The following is a 17,365-nucleotide window of genomic DNA, read 5'->3' on the forward strand; positions in this document are numbered from 1 at the left end:
ACATCACTAAAAAAAACAAAGTAGGACTGTATTTAAAAGCAAATCCAAAGGATTCCAAGAAGGCACACATGCTTCTGAGGTGTTTATGTCTAAGACCACAATAACTTGCAGATCTCAGCACTGTGATTGCGTCAGTGATCATGTGAGCTGGTGCCTTCTGCCTCTGCATTAACAGGTCAGCACGCATTAACAATTTAAGAGTATATGCACATTTGTGTGTTTAAGGTTCAGCGCAGCATGATGAGGAGGGTGGTTGGATGACAAATGCCATGCAGGAGAGTTATGCAATTCCTCTCTCTGCCCTTATGGTGCCAGGCAGATACACTCCAGCACCCGATGCTGATTTACTGCTGAGGATGACACAGCGTTTCTACACTCTCACTTTGGCGCTCTCTATACCCATTTTCTCTCCCTCACTCACAATGGGGACAGCTGGATCTATACCACCATATCCTCATTGGCTTTGTGTTGTGCTGAACAAAGCATTCTGTAGCAGGCAGGCCTATTGTATAGAGTCCTGCACCAGCTACAGATGAGGGACAGACGAGCCATTGAATGAAGCATTGATTGGGTAGAGCTGGCGTTCTAAACACAGTGCGCGCGCGCACACACACACACACACACACACACACACACACACACAGAGGTGTGACTGCTGTTTGTCCAAGTAGGAAATGAAACTGTCACACTAATAATAAATGCATGATGTAATCTTTACTACAGCTGAACTGACCTGGTCAAACTGTGGGTCTTCTCCTCTCTGGAGGGAACGGGACAGGGGTTTCTCCTGTTATTGGAGAGAAAGAAATAGAACGGGAATTATTGTGTGACGAGCCCAGCAGGGATACTTTTGTTAACAGCATGATAGCAGATTGTTTAGCCTACTATTCAGCTAATGAACCACACTAAAACTCTTGACAGCAAAGTTAAGAATTAAGGCTACAATATTAACCTGACTAACCTGACAGCTACCTAATGTAAAAGACAGGAAATGTACAACAATGCCGTTGCTCATTTACAATAACATTTGCCTGACAGTTAAAGACTTTGCAGTTGGTTGCAAAAGTGAAGAGGATGTCTCAGCAGTAGATTGCATCACGTGTTGTGCATTAAATTACATTTCCTGTATTTCTTTACATCAACTTTACCCCCTGTGGACTCACCAGCGGTTCAGCCATCACCATCTCGATCTTCTTCTCAGCCAGCACAGCAAACTCAGCAAATAGACTCTTGATGACAAACTCCCCGGGCTTGAGCTCAGGGTCAATGGTGATGCTCGACATGGCGGCGATGTTGTGTTTCTCCCACGAGAGGGGAGTCACCGAGGAGGGTGCACGGCGTCTACTCACGCTGCTGCTGACTGGTGCAGAAGCTGCAGAGATGCCAGAGGGTAGATGTTAGGAAATAATACAGTGAGAGTCAAAGCAGCAGGGTCATGTTAAGAACAAAACTCTTAGAAAAATGCAAGGTTATGCGCTCGTTCTAATCCAAACACAAGCTCAGACGTTTCCTAAAGAGGTAAAATGACTGAAGTGATGAGAGAGCAATTGCAGCGCCGACTAGAATAAATATACAATTTCCATTTGAATCGTGTCTGTTTTTATAAAGCTCATTTTCTAAACTCATACTGCACATAATGGGTTCAAATCACCTGAAAAAGCAAACATGGGGATAATCATAATTCCTATTAGAGCCATGTCATTAGTTATTGTAATCTATCTTTAGAAAAAAACTAAATATTTTGTTTTCTAAATCTAGAATATTACACACCAGCTCTTTCTGCTAAATTAGTCTGAAATGACTATACCTTTTTTATACTTTATACATTTATTTATAAATCTACTTCTCTATTGTGATCAAAGGGAGCACACTGGCTACACACGACAACTTTAAGGAATAGTCTGATTGGGAAATACCCCGTTTTGCTTCCTTGCCAAGACATTAGATAAGGCTGTTGATAGCGCGCTCATATTTGTATGATAAACATGAAGCTGTATCAGCAGAAGATAAGCTAATGTTTTTACAAATACTAAAAAAGAGCTAAGTAGCCATCTCTTGCCTTTTTTTCCCCCAGAGGTAGCAAAATTCATAAACCACGACAAAAAAAATGCTTTCTAGCTCATTTTATTTATACATGCTGAAATGATAAAATCATTGTATGGGTAGTTATTTGTCAGACTAGCTCTACCTTGACTTGTTCAACAGAGGGATGCAAGCTACTTTTTTGTGATAGGCTAAACCAAGTGAGTGGTATAAATTCTTCCCTTGTAGCACAACAAGTCCATAAGCAAATTCTGTCAATGTTTCATTAACACTACACCCATCTGCTTTTTAACTTTTATTAGCACACCAAACCTGTTTAAATACAGATTTGTAGCTCTATATTAAAAAAAAAAAAAAAAAAAAAAAAAAAAAAAAAAAAAAATCAGTATATTCCAAATATTTGCCACCACTGAGATTAAAATAGTTACAGTTAATACTGAAAATACAAAGCCAGTAATGGTAAAGTTGAAAACAAAAGACCAACAATGAAGTATCATAGAGGGGTGACTTTGATTTCCTGGTTCTTGCTGTGCAATAAAATTTATTAGAGTGCTTAGACGATTTCGTAAATTTCATGTTGATTGTGAGCAATGCAACAGATTTTAAAGATGCAACAGCAGAATTTTTTTCAATACATAGATAGAAGATAGATGGCCTGCTTTACCACAATATTGACCTTTAAATGTTTTTTTTTAAGGCAAAACTAAAAAAAATTGTAGTGTTATCTGATAGTGCAGTGGTGTTCTCCACATTTCTACGGGATTCCTTCAGTAGACCATCTTTCCTGAAACATATTTGACTAGAGTCACTTGGAAAACCCAGGGCACTCTGCAGGTTTGCATGTGGCACAGAACATTTGGTTCTCCTATTCAAATGTTATAAGCAAATCTTTAGAAGAGTCTTAAGCTATGGCTGAAAAGCTAGAGCATGGATACACTTCTATTTTTGTCTGTCTGGCAAAAATAGAAGTGTATCCATGCTTAATGCAAATCCTATATACAATAAGAAGAAATAACCACAAATCTCAAACTCAAAAGCAATTACTATCACAGCAAGGCTTTTACTCCACTACTCAAGTACAAGGTTCAGTTTATGTTCCATCTGACATAAATAAAAAAAAATCAAATGAACCAAAAGGTCTTAACAATCTCTATAAAAGGAACATATAATGGTGTTTAAAATTTATGCAACTGCTGGGACACAACTTCCAGTCTAGTCTTTAATGATCTCTGCTAAGTGTATAGTTGACAGTGAATGGCCCCTTCTTTCCCTCCCAAGAAAGGCCTTGTTCTTTCTCTTCCTGGTTATGGTTATGGCCACTGATCTTGATGCTAAATCACCAACAGGCTGATTCACTTCATAGAATAATGACAGCAGTTTTCAAATTCTCTTATACTGCAGCATAGGTAACCAAAATGTTAAAGTATTCAGCCACCAAACACTACTACACTCCTGAATAAAACACACTACTTTTAGTTACATTTGCAATCATTGAGAATTTATTTATTCACCTGCTACCTATTTCTTTTGCAAGAATGCAGTACAAATTTGGTGGTGAGAAAAAGCAAAACTTCCAGAGAAAATCTTTAGAGAGAACAGGGAGACATCACTCGGCTGTCTCGCCAACGAGTTCCTCATTACTTGTACCGAAACCAACTCCACCACCTTGAAGTGCAAGCAGTGATAGCAGTCCCTGTTCTGCTCTGGGTCTGCTATAAAACCACATGAACAAAGTTCCCACCGATTGCAGATGTTTGTTAGAGAAGCCATCAAAACAAACAAAAGTCATCATTGACTGGTGGGATGTAAATTTTGAGAGAATGTGGCACTATAATCACTTTATCTCACTTATCCTGTCTTAATTATCCAAAAATTAAGTGACTGTAAGTGACTACCTGTACAAAGTTACACTGTTACATGTATCATTTACTGGATAAAAATATAAGGCAAATGTAGTTCACGTCAGTATGCAGTAGAAGGACCACCCTCCATCGCATAGTGCAAAGATATGTGTTGTAAACCAAAATCTGCAACCACTATTCAATGAACTGAGATTCCCAGTGTTTGTGTGTATGCATGTGTCAGACACACATTCCTTTAAGGTTGATCAAAAGAGGATTAAAAGGTGGGAGTAACTTGAGGTATGCAACAATGTGCAGGCAGGAAAATAGCAGGATACCGATAGTGAGCGCTCATGGATGTAAACAAGGCTGGATTTTAAACACTTACTGGATTTGACATTTCTTAGCCCTCAACTTTTTTTTTTCTTACAAAAGAAAAAAAAAAAAAAGAAAAAAAAAAAAGAACAACACCACTATAAAACTTAATAACCGTCTTTTTTAAGTGCAAATGAAAGCAGGGAGGTAGAAGAGGGAGCGTAGTAGCATGTATTGTGGTCATGCTGTCCAGCAGGACAGAGAGTCTTTCAAACATTTCCCTCTTTGTTTACTGTGCTTCACCAACACCCCCAGTGATGTAACACAGCTCGCTCTTAATAGCCAATCAGTGTTGCGTCCCTTACCCCCTCCATCTTTTTTGCTCCCACCCCAGTCCAACTGGATTGCGTATACTCCAACAGTGTACTTTTCCAGTCAATGAGAAAAACAAAGCAAGGCATCCTTTTTGGGCCAAGTGTCTGCATTGCTCCTCCCCCCTCTCATTCTTTCTCCCTAGGACATGCCAGTCATTAGTAGGATGCCAGGCTATGACTCTCTGCTAAAGCCAGCAAACGCACAAATCATAGCAGAGAAATGGAACGAAAAACAAACAACAAAAACCCCAAACTATACGGTTGTTTACAAACTCCTCCAGAATTTAGGCTAACTGAAAGTTTATTAACTGAGTTTTTGACTAGGGTAAAAGCCAAAGAGTAAGTGCATTGTGATTAATGTACCTATTATTATTCAACTTTGATAGTGAGTAAACTGAATGAACTAGATTGTTGATTTGATTACCACAGCTCTCTGAGCTCTCCAGCTTTTACCTCCTTTGGCTTTATTGCTCTTCACTGCAAGCTGGCTGATTTCACATTAGCTTACACTGCTTTTACAAGAAGCAATGAAAGTATTTGAACAAAACATGGATATTTAGTGATCACATATTGCAAGAGGAAGCAATACAATAAATTACTTTATTAGTATTTTGTCACACCCTTTGCCCTGAAGTCCTGTTTCACTTCTCATTCAAAGCCAAATTTCACTTCTGGCAAGTCTAACTGGCAAAGCAGTCCAATTTTAGCACCTGCATGTTTAAATGCTAATCACTGGAGAGAAGGGGGGAAGCAATACAATATTGTAGTATTAGTAGCGTTGACCCACATGTATATTCCATATCTCATTTGAATGCAAATGAGTTATTTTAAATGAATGTTCAACACTTGATGGCTCTGCAATTCCATATTTAATGGACAATCTCACTTTAAGTTTAGTTTACTGCTTTAGTTTACTACCACAGTTACGTAAGTGAACTCTGGTATCTCAGTTTCTAAGAACATCATGATCTCAGGGTTAGACAGTATTGCAGTTACACTTCTAATACGGAGAAATGTTGTGCTTCTGCTAAAACGCTGCATCAGAAAATGCTCAGCGTGTTTTGTTGTGTGAGGCCTATAAAAAGTGCTTAAGAAATTGAGCACCCCGCAGGATTACACAACTATTACAGCAGTGACTCCACCTTGTCACAGTTAAAATAAAGCCCTCCCAAACGCCTGCTCATGAACACTGGCAACAACAGCACAAACACACACATACGGTTGGAATGCAGAGCTGAGGGTGCGTCCTTTTTTTTTCTTCTTTTTTTTTGAAACAGAGACAAAAGACTTACTGCTAGGGTTTATGTGGTGTGGCAGTGCCAGTTCTGCCATTATGTCTCAACATGCTGAGTTTTTAACAAGTTATTACTGGTGTACTCTTCACCATTATACCTTCCAAATAAAAGAGAATTTAAAAGATACACGGGAAAAATAAATGTATCACCAGAAGCTTAGGAGACATCAGTTCAAAAGAGATTAATTGAGAAACCAATAATGACATGTTCCATCATGAATGATCAGTATTTGGCAATTAAAGGCCAAACTTTGATTTCATTGAATGTTTTAATGAATTTATTACTGGATGTTATAATGGAGAAAGCATCACACGTGCATTTAACTTAGAAGCCCTTTTTGTTATGTGTGTGTGTGTGTGTGTGTGTGTGTATGTGTGTATGTGTGTATGTGTGTATGTATGTATATATATATATATATATATATATATATATATATATATATATATATATATATATATATATATATATATATATATATATATATATATATATATATATATATATATATATATATATATATATATATATATATATATATATATATTATATATATATATATATATATATATATATATATATAGAATAGTAAAGGTAGAAAGTAGTTAAAAGGGATAAATGGAACAAAGTTGTTTACTCAACAGGTGGATGTTTTACTGCAGAGCTTTGTATTTCTGTGTGCCCTCACATACTTACAATATCTTGTGTTACTTACTTGTAAATTTCCAAGTAAGTAACACAAGATATACAACTGTGTTTAAGGGTAACAGCCCCACTTAAATGCATTATAAACTCGCATTTTCAAATACAAATTATTTTTGGGGGATACAGATACCAACCTTCTATAGTATAATATATATAAAATCTATAATTCTTCAAATACTTTTTTTTTAAAATATAAAAGTCTTCAAGTATTTGCTACCTTCAGGGAGAGGATTGAGACTTCCTGCAAATGTGTCTGGCTGGATGTTTACCATTCTTACATATTTCAAGGGGGGAAAACAGTTACCGAGGTCAAACAATAACTGCTACGTGTTTCATGAAAAATTTGTCTTGTGATCACTGCAACCATACTCTCCTTGATTTTATAACTCACATATCCGTTTCAGGGTTAGGGGGTTCACGCCTCTCCCATCACATACTGGGTGAGGAGCATGGTAAACACTGGGCAGGTCACCAGTATAAAGACATTCAGGTCCATGGAACATTTATTTGGTTAACCTGCAAATCTACAGACTGTCTGACAGAATAAGAGCACCTGTAGCACTTCTGATGCAGACTCAGAGAAAACATGCAAGGTTGACAAAAGAAAGGCTCTTGAAATAACACTGTGCTATGTGAAAGGGGGACATGTTTCTTTTCACAGCCAATGAAAACAGTCAGACTTTGTGCATTCTACTTTTTACAGATGTAATGCTTTTTCCCCCTCAGGCAACAAAACCCCTTAACTCTGCAGTCCATTTGTGACAATTTCCAAAGATAGAAGTTCAACAAGCTCTTATCCGCCTACAATGCTAGAAATAACTTTATACATAATTTAAAAGGGAGGTAATTTCAACACATTTTGGATGTTGCTGATACAAGTTTGCATTTTAGAAATTTAAATAGCAAACCTTTACCTACTAGACTAAAATGACTGTGGTTACTAAACACCTAGAAACTTGTGTTGTGGTTATGGCAAACAGAAATGAAGTGTAGGTTCAACCTCGACATTCACTTAGCTAGCTCAAATTGTGCAAAATAAAACACAACAATTATGTTAAAAGCACTAGATTGTATATCTCCTGGCACATAGTGATCTAAATGGCTGGCTAAATCCTCAAGTATACAGTCATTGAAGTAGGGTGTAGCACATCTGTTCATGTTCACTGAAGCTTAATACACAAATTTCTCTTTGTTGGCACTCTTTGTTTTTAGGCAGCATGCCTTTGCCATAATAGATAATACACGGAATCCTGACTTGCAGAAATGGCTCCCAAAAACTAGAAAACAATTTAAAAAATCCAAAACTGTGATATTCTAATGCATCGAAAATTGTTACAACTAATTAAAATAAATTTGGCTGGCATGCTGATCAAAATACATAACTCAAATCAGTATTTTGTAACCACATTGCACGTATCTGGAAACAATATCAAAATGCACGGCATACACGACATGAAATTTGACAAATGTTATAGCTGTCAAAACTGACAAATTCCACTATGGGTGTGAGTGGCAGAGAAAAACACAGGTAATATATTTGCATATACAGTACTAAAAAAAAAAAAAAAGTGTACAGCCCTATAATGAGTCTCAGTCTTTTCCTCATTTGATAATATAAACAGAGGCAATGCCATTTAGCATCTGTTACTGAAAAATTGAAAAATAATGTGCAAATCAATCAATTATGTCCAAACCTGAATGATACAAATCTAAATTTAAATTTTAACCAAAACAGAATAAGTCAGGTGATTTGAGCCCAGCAGATAAGCCTTTAAAGAGGGTCTAACTATTCCTCTTTTAGACAAAAAGAAACAGTGGCTCAGAGGTTGTATGGCTGAGCTAAAGCAGTCTCAGCAAACACTTTTGTGTTGACGAATAATTCTATTGCAGCCTATGTGTTGTCTTTTGTGCACTCAAGGTGAACTGTCAAACTGCACAAACACAATTAAACTGCACAACAGTTATATGTGTTACTAATATAACTAAAAGAGGTTCGTGAAGAGTGCAGTTTACTACTTGACGTCTTTGTCTATCCCTACCACTTCAATGAGACTGGAGAGACAATATCTTTTTGATTCCTGATATATAATGGGCTGCATGGGAAGCTAATAATAGGAGGCAACCAGAAGACAGATCAATAGTAGAGAAACATTAGCTGGCCCAGAGGAAAGGAAGAAGAGGATAGCGAAACTAGGAGGACGGGGAACAGAGAAGATAGGAGAGCACTCCTAAGGAAGTGCTTAACATAGTCATTTGGATATTAAAATCAGGGGTGCGTCAGCCGCATTTTAGTATTGGCGAATTTGCTTGGATGACTCCGGTGACATGAACTGATGTCAGCTGCTGATAACTAGCTGTTGTGTCTCATAAATTTAGCAGTCCTTGAATCCTTGTGTTTTGAGTTCAATTTCATAAACTTGCATGATTGAATTTGTGCTCCTTCAAAGATGAGAAAGACTGATGAAGAGATAAAACATTTTAAAACAAGGTTTCTTTGTTCCCTTGGCACAGATGTGGGGGGAAAAAACAAAAACATCTATATCTATATTGACTGTTATGCAAACTGTTAACAACAGCCAGCCGAATAACAATATTAACATTGATAATGTATCTATCCAAAATGTATAATCAGTAAATCCGGATAACAAGTTGATAAATAAGGAAAAAGTAAAAGACAGTTAGACAAGCTCTTTAAAAGAACAGAGGGAATACATAACACAGATGGACATGAAGTATCAGTAGATGCTCATCTATAGAAACATTATCTTTGGGACATCCAGGAGCCAGCAGCATGATGATGAGTGCAGGAAGAAGGGCACTCTGCTGAATGAAGACTTTAATTGCACCCACCTGCATACACATCAAACAAGGGCGACTAAACCTGCACTAAACATAATCTGTCATCTTGTCAACTCCACTAATGGCCACTTTTCTTATACAGGAAGGAGATATAAGAAATCCACGCATGGAACGCACAAAGACATGTACAATGCTGCACAGGCTCTGCTGGCTGCTTCTGGCAGATAAGTCTGGTGGCAGTAAGTGCGGTATGTAAACATTTGTGCAAGCTTGGAAAGATACTCACAGCTGCTACTCCAAGACTTGAGGAGAGATTTGATGCTGATCTCAAAGAAGACAGAATCCTGCAGGCTCAGCATGGTAGCTCCCAAAAGTTAAGCTTCCCCAGAAGGCACAAATTTTATAGGTTTCCTTTCACCTTTATTTCCCAAAAGCCAAACATTCCACTCTTCTCAAAAATAAACACCTTGCACTTATCAAACTTGCAGGCTCCACCAGCAGGAGCTGAGTACTAGCCTCCACAGGTGCTAGTTAAAGGCAGCATCCTGAAGAACAGTGCGAGCAGATGATGACGGGAAACCCAAGAAGCACTACCACTTTTTCGCTTTTGCCACCCAGTTAGCTGAAGAGTAAAAGTGATCAGAAAGAAGAGGAGAGAGAGCGCACAGCCTGGCTAGTTAGAAGTATTCCACCCCAGAGCCTGCTGCCCACTTGCCAGTCCACAGAGTCCCTCATCCCCATTTCAGCAGAGAAAAATCCAGAAAACCGAAGGACAAAACTGCATGAGAACTTTTGTTCCTGAAATGAGGGAAAACAGCAGCAGAACAGTACGCGATAGAAGTCTTAACAATGTGCGGTAATATTCCTTCTCCCCTTCTCTTCCTGTATGTGTGTGTGTGTGTGTGTGTGCATGTGTGTGTGCCAGTCCTAGCCCGCTAGCACCGTCAGCCACCCTCCTCCTCCTGCCCCAAAAGCCCTCTCCCTCCCTGTTCGCTCATGGCCAGCCCCTCCTCTTCTGAGTAAGCTCTTGTTCTTTTACCGATGCCTGCTCTTTTCTCTCAGAGTGAGAGAGATGGAGAGAGCTTGTTTCAACAGCAAACAGGGAGGGAGGGAGCAGTGCGTGGGGGTGGGTGATGTCATCAAAATGCTGCGAGTGTTCCCTGGCTGTGGTTCAGTAATGCATACGCATGTCAGAGCTGCTACTGTGCTGCCTCTCCGCTAGCCTATCAAAGCAATACTTCCTGTAAGCTCCACAGCAATACTGATGCGTCATTCCGAACTGCAGTAGGAGGGAAAGGAAAGAATGGGAGGTGGATGAGGCAAAGGAAAGAGGAAGGATAGATTGAACACACCTTAACTAGTCAACCAAAATAATAAAAATGTTCCTAAATTAACATTAAATGTATATTTCACTTTTTAAAACAAGAATATATATGTATGACTTAATAGGCATATGTTAATGCAACTCACTACAACCAAGTGACATGGATAGATGACTGGCTACCTGTTTTCTTTGGCATTATAGTGATCAAAACTAATCTTTTTGCTAAGCTAACTGCTCACACCCACAGGAATCATGGGCATTACATCACTGCCCTGTCTGAAAGCTACCAGGCATAGTAACACACAGAAAGATACACAAACACACAACACACCCCATTAGTAAGAAAACAGCCCATTGTTTTTGTGTGAATGTGAAAGACACACGCACACGATTCAGCTGATATTTTAATCTTGCATTGACGCTAGTTATTCCTGCCCTGGCAGAGACTTTAACACTCATCCACATGACATCAAGCAATTTGTAGTCAAGCACAGGATTAAGTTTGTTACCAAAATATTCTGAAGGGAAAAGCAGTGGGAAAGCTGCAAAAGACAAATGTTCTTTGTCTTCTTTTAGTTTAGTCTTCATTTCTCTCTCGCCCTCAGTCTCTCCCTTCGTCACATGTCCTCCACTACACAAGTTATGCAAAGTGAGGCAGAGCTCATTGCAAACAAACAACACAAGCAGATGCTTTGTCAAGCCCTGGCTGGTGCTACCCCGACGCAGGCTTCCACTGTGAAACTCTGCCTTGTAATACACAAACAGATTGTTTACAGTACCACTGCAAATTTGCAGTAATCACGCCGTTTTATTTTAAGCCTTAAATCTGAACTTCTATGAGTCATGTTTAATCTTTCCGAGAGCTACATTAAAAGCAAGATACTGCCCGTCTGTCTGTTCAAATCTGACCAACTGCATTTCCCCAAATGTCAAACTATTACGTATGTGTCTAATTTACTAACCTAAAAATCCCCAGGAATATACTCATGCAGCAGCTTTACTGTGACTAATGGCCACAACTGGAGATGTAAAGCCATATATAGAAGTCTGTGAAGCAGAGTCTGATCCTGAATGAGAAGGGGAACAGCTTGCTGTTGCACAATTCAGAGATCAGCAGGATGTTTCGATATAACAGACAGTTTCTAAGTAATGAAGTCAAAGTTGTTTTGGGGTTATTTTGTTAAGACCTCGCTAGATTACCTGTAGCTTTAAATTAATTAATCTAACGAGAAAATGAAACTCTTGAGATTAAGAATTTCTTTTGTGAGAGTCCTGGGTCATGTCAGGAAACATGAGCCGACTGCATTTTTCAATGGGGGAAAAAAAAAAAAAAAAAAAACATGAGCAAACCCAAGCATGCACAGGGGCAACATGCAACACAGAAGGGCTCTACCTGTGTGGGGGTTTTTTGTTTTTGTTTTTTAATCTTTGGTCTACCCTTTTTCTACCTGACACAAATGCAGTAAGTAACAACACAGAGGGTGGATAGCTGAATAGTTTTAGGGATCAGTCAAGTTTGACTGTTTTCAAATATAACTTACTAAATGTCCTCCCTTTACATGCCTTGGCTCTCAGTTCATGTAGTGGGAGGACGGCAGAAGAACTCATGGTCAAATTATGTTTAAAAACAACATCTGGGTTAATATTATTGTAATCGACAAACGAGTCAACATAAAACTATCAGAGCTCTCTGCAAACATTGTTTTCTGTAAACCAGCTTTATTGTTTAAGGAATGCAGGACTGACCACACCATCTCTCTGGGAACACTAGAGCTAAAAGCTTCTGTCCGACGGAGCTGACGTAAGCCGAGAACTTCAAATAAACACCATTATAACTCACTTCCTGGAATAAAGCCCTCACTGATCAAATAATCTCAACTAAATGCACGATCAAGGCAGGTTACTTTAGCTTCATTCACAAAGTAGGAGCAGTGACTGACAGCTAGCCATCCTGGCTGCAGACAGTATAGAGCAGCTGCTCCTCCCAGGAGCCCATGGGGTGGAGGATGCATTTCCTGTGCTGGCCTCTCTGAAGGGCAGTGGTGGGAACAATAATCGATAGGAGCTGTAATTCAATCCCTGACCTCCCCAGCGATGCCTGGGCTGCAGAGGACACATCATTTAGATCCATCACAGCGTTCTGAGTATGCAGCACAATTCTGCAACCTGCGCATCTACTTACTTCCGTATGTTCCCTTGACTCAGACCCAGCTATTTCATTGAACTTCTGTGTTAAACAGCACACATTTAGACAAAGGTTTTACACAAAACTAACTAGGCTGGATTTTTTTCCCTTTAGTAGTATATTGCAGTTTAGCTGGATGACAGTGGATCTAATCTTCATATATAATGTGTTGCATAAACCATAAACGGTCAAATTCTATGAGACAATCTATTGATTCTGCTTAAGCTGAAAATGAGCAAACTCATTCTTTTGATTCGCCTAGCAAATTAAGACAGTCTAATTGGAACAAAGAGTATTTCTTAGGTCAGAAGCAAAAGCCCCTGTGGGATGAGGAGCAGAACATGAGGAAAATCTGAATAAAAACACCTCTTAACACAGGTTTTAAAAGGTCAGTTTATTACTCATAGAACCAAATGTCTTCAAGTTATTCACTATGGAACAGCTGGCTGGAGAATGAGCATGAACAATGATTCACAGCATTCGTAGATATGACACCATATTCCCACTAAATGCAGGCTGCACTGCGCACCATTATGGAGTTTGTTTCACTATAGTTGGCTAACGACTACTTAAGAAACTCGATGAATAAGTTCATCCATCCTGTCTGGATACACACCCTGTGGAGTGTTTAGACAGAAATTTCACAAGGATCTTTTATTACAGAAGCACAACCCAACAGTGCACCATTCAGTCACATGCTCCAAACACTCCCTAATCACAAACCCGCTGCACCCATTAACCAAATACAGTCCTAATCAAACCTATCCCGAAAACTGAACTGTGCATCAAGCAGCTGAAGATTGTCTAAGCCTGCAAAAGACGACAAACGACGAAATGAAAAGAACAGCACCGCCTTAAAAGCCACAGACTATGCAGGTTCTTCAACAAGGGAGTGTCACTCCACACGGAGTTAAAACTCAATTAAAGCTCCTCTCACCTCATCTTAATGTAGCAATCACACTACTTCTTGTAATGCATAACTCACCATTGTGACCCCTGCCATCACCAGCATGGTTCAAAAAGGAGACTTTTTTAATATGATGGATGTTTCCTAATAGGGAAGAAAGAAGGAAAGGTTTGAAAACAATTTGCCCAGTCAACAGAAACTGTCTTTCAAAATGAACATCAGCCTATAGCCTGCAGTCTGAGCCAAGCACATGCACACAGACACAACAAGAGTTTCATGAGCCAAGCTAGCAAAACTTTATATTATCTTCACACTTCACCAAACCAAAAGGAAGAATATCACTTTGTTATTGTGGGTTAGTTTAACCGGTTGAATAATGCTATTCATAAAGTCTAACAGGCCAAGTGAGTGCAGCAGAAGGGAAGGTTGAGTCATATTTTAGCCATGAGCAAATAGGGAGCAAGCATGCTCTGACAGGTAGCAGTGGAGGGAAAAAAGAAAAAGAAAATACCATGAGAAGTTTACCAGTGTAAACTGGCTGACCTACATGGAAAATAATATGTACGTAAAGCTTTAACTACTGTCACAGGCACAATATATGACCTACTACAGAGGCATGAGACTGTCAGGAAAACTTAGGCTTTGGATGTGTCCAGGTGGTGAACGATTATTGAGATGATGTGGCAAAAGATTTTGATTTGCTTCAGAGCAGACATGATAGCAGCTGGTACGCACCACCTTTTGTATCCTTTGAACTTAATGCTCCATAAAGCTCCATGCTGTCTCACGCTGTCTGGAATGACTTCAAGGTGCACAATGCGATGGATGTTTTACAATGTCAAACTTCCAGACTGGAAGCGACTGGAGATGTTGACCTTCAACAAGAGCTGGCCAAAAATTTAATCAGATAAGACCTTTGACTTTTATGGACCTGTCCTCAGAGATTTTTGATCACACCTTCCCTACAGCAAGTAAAAGAACTCAGCACTGTTAAACAGACATAACCTGCATCACAGCTTTCATTACATGTTTTCTGAAAATGCTTAAGATCACAAAAGCTCCAGCCAGAAACAACAAGTATGCTTTTTATCATCCAGCAAGATGTCAGATTGCTAGATCAAATGGTGACAAGACACCCAGACAAGTCATGATAGTGGGCTATGGAAAGGCATGTTCACAGCCAAAAGAGACTAAATAAATAAAACACTTTTTTCAACAATCCACCATTGTGTATATAAGTGGCAGTATCTTAAAAAAGGAAAGAAAAAGAAAAATCAAGGAAGTAAGTAAAAAGTATTTGACACATATTTCTTGATGCTGAACTAAACCACCTGGGTCAGACAGAAATCCACAATCCACTAATCCACAAACACTAAAAGGGTGTTTACTGTCAAGGTTCTATTGACAGTAAACACATCAAGCGGACAGAGTAACCTTTAACACTTTTCTTTGCAAACGCTGTTATCATTTTAACTGGCTCGGTCACAAAAGACAAATAATTTTGTTGCTGTATTTTAAACTTTTGACAACTAGGTTAATGGCAGCAGTGAATGTGAATAATGCATTAAGAATGCAGACCATGAAAACATGAAAACCAAAACAGTGTTTTAAATTGGGCTTGGAAATTTACACTGTATGCAGTTCTTAAATATAGTCTGTGTGGGCACATCACAGCAAGCATTGCCTTTGTAAGCTAAAAGTGGTTTGGTAATATTCGTGAATTGTTTAAATAGCAGTCTGACAGACTACAGTCCAGCCTAAACTTGGCTTTCTTATGCTACTGCAATGTGCTGTCGCATTACACAGTTAAGAGGGCTCCACCTACACTACCTCAGTTCTGTGTAGCTGCTTCTGTTTAATACTGATGTGAGATCACATTTTGACAATGGATTTGGCCAACTAGGCAAAAAACCCGTAATGCACATAATGACATCACTGCTCCAATTCCAAATTCAGTTTGACATTCGATGACCTGGTGCAAACAGAGGTCACACCTTTTTCTGACTTCACTTTGAGTGGTTTTCTGGCTCACAGTGAGTGGGTAACTAGCCATCAGGAAGATAGTCTTACACATAGTAAATTAAAACTACTACTACTAATACTTTACTGGTATTCCTAAACAAATTTTAAAGAAAAGCATTGATTTTATATATGCAGTCTGAGTCATATATATGAGTAAAAAAAACAAAAAAACAACCAATTTTTAGACATTGCTAAAAATAATTTTATGACAATGGTTTTCCTTTCACTAAAAGATTGGATGGGTGCCAAAAATTCCTCTACGCAGGAAAAATCTTCCACTCTGTTAACAGTAAGTGAACTGACTGCTACGAATCATAAAATATTAGGAATCCTGTGTAGATAAACTTACTCAATATATACTATATGGTATAACACATCCAGGACAGGCATCTAAAGCAATTAAATCTGTTTTCTACGCAATTGATTGAATTTGGATTTATTTATTTATTGCACAATGTGAGAAAAATGTGTCTTACCACTGTTTGCACTTGAAACATTTAATAGCCTATGCCCAATAAATAAAGAAGAATATGAATAAGGAATAAAGCTTTTATCACAATGTCGAATTTATGCATACCTACAGTGTTTTGGGGTTTTTTGTATTGTATAAGTTCAGATTGAAATCACAATGGAAATACAATTCATTTGTCAGCACACATGCCCCTATGCCACACTCTCAATTGAGCATGGATTGAGAGTGGCGACCACAGCATTTTACTGCCCTCCACAGTGAACAGAAAACACAGATAACCCAGTCTTATTTTTTCATACATGGTGTATGTAAGCATGTGTGTATAAAGCAGGAGGGTATTAAGCCAGTTTTTGGAAATATGTTAACAGAAGTTAACCAAAATTGTAATCTATAGGAAGCACATAAAAAAGCAATCTAAAATTTACATATATATATATATATATATATATATATTTGAATTGTGTATTTGGGTCAGTTGTACCTTTAAGGCGGGTATGGTTACTGCGAGCATGTCTGGAGGAGCCTATCCCAGCATCTACCTTTGTAACCGGATCTACCGGATCTTCTTCAATGGTCTGTCCCATGGTTAGCAGGCCCAGTCTTTTCACCCGGAGAAGCCGTGGGCCTGGCTCCCTGGGTTCAGTTCCCCCATGTTCAGCAGATCCCTCACCTGAGATCACAGCTGGAACCAGGCTCTTCAGAAAATCCATGTTCGATGAGACTTTAGGTCTTTTACTCTGGTGCATAGTCCAGTAGCCTGTGCCACGCCATTCTGACACAAATTACCTGCCTGTTTCACATGCCCCATTTACAGAGGAGTAGGTAGAGTCTTTATAGCGAGCTGCAACCTACATGTAGCCGTCAGACGTGCACTCACTGTCAAGTTCTTAAGCTGTGGGCCCTTACAGAACAACACAGAAACTCTCTGTCAGGCTCTCTAAAGCTATATAGAGAGCTCCAACTGTAGCTAGTTAACCTGACAGAGTGAGAAACTTTCTACACTGCACATTACCTGTCTGTTGACAGTGTAAAGAGAAAGCAAAAAGACATGGATCTTTTCATAGGCTGTGATGTAATTGCAAGTAG

General features: G+C 38.9%; 1 protein-coding gene across 1 annotated transcript in view; it reads right to left on the bottom strand.

Moving 5' to 3' along the window:
- The window catches only part of fryl (furry homolog, like), a 59,987-nt gene extending 42,696 nt beyond the window's left edge, over positions 1-17,291 (bottom strand). The window contains 4 exon segments of the mRNA XM_019351469.2: positions 734-787; positions 1,164-1,372; positions 13,864-13,929; positions 16,761-17,291. Of these exon segments, the coding sequence (XP_019207014.1) occupies positions 734-787; positions 1,164-1,372; positions 13,864-13,929; positions 16,761-17,025 (594 nt within the window). The 5' untranslated portion in view covers positions 17,026-17,291.
- Between the last annotated feature and the right edge of the window lie 74 nt (positions 17,292-17,365).

The sequence above is a fragment of the Oreochromis niloticus genome, linkage group LG23 (assembly GCF_001858045.2).
Source record: "Oreochromis niloticus isolate F11D_XX linkage group LG23, O_niloticus_UMD_NMBU, whole genome shotgun sequence".
Classification (NCBI taxonomy): Eukaryota; Metazoa; Chordata; class Actinopteri; order Cichliformes; family Cichlidae; genus Oreochromis; species Oreochromis niloticus.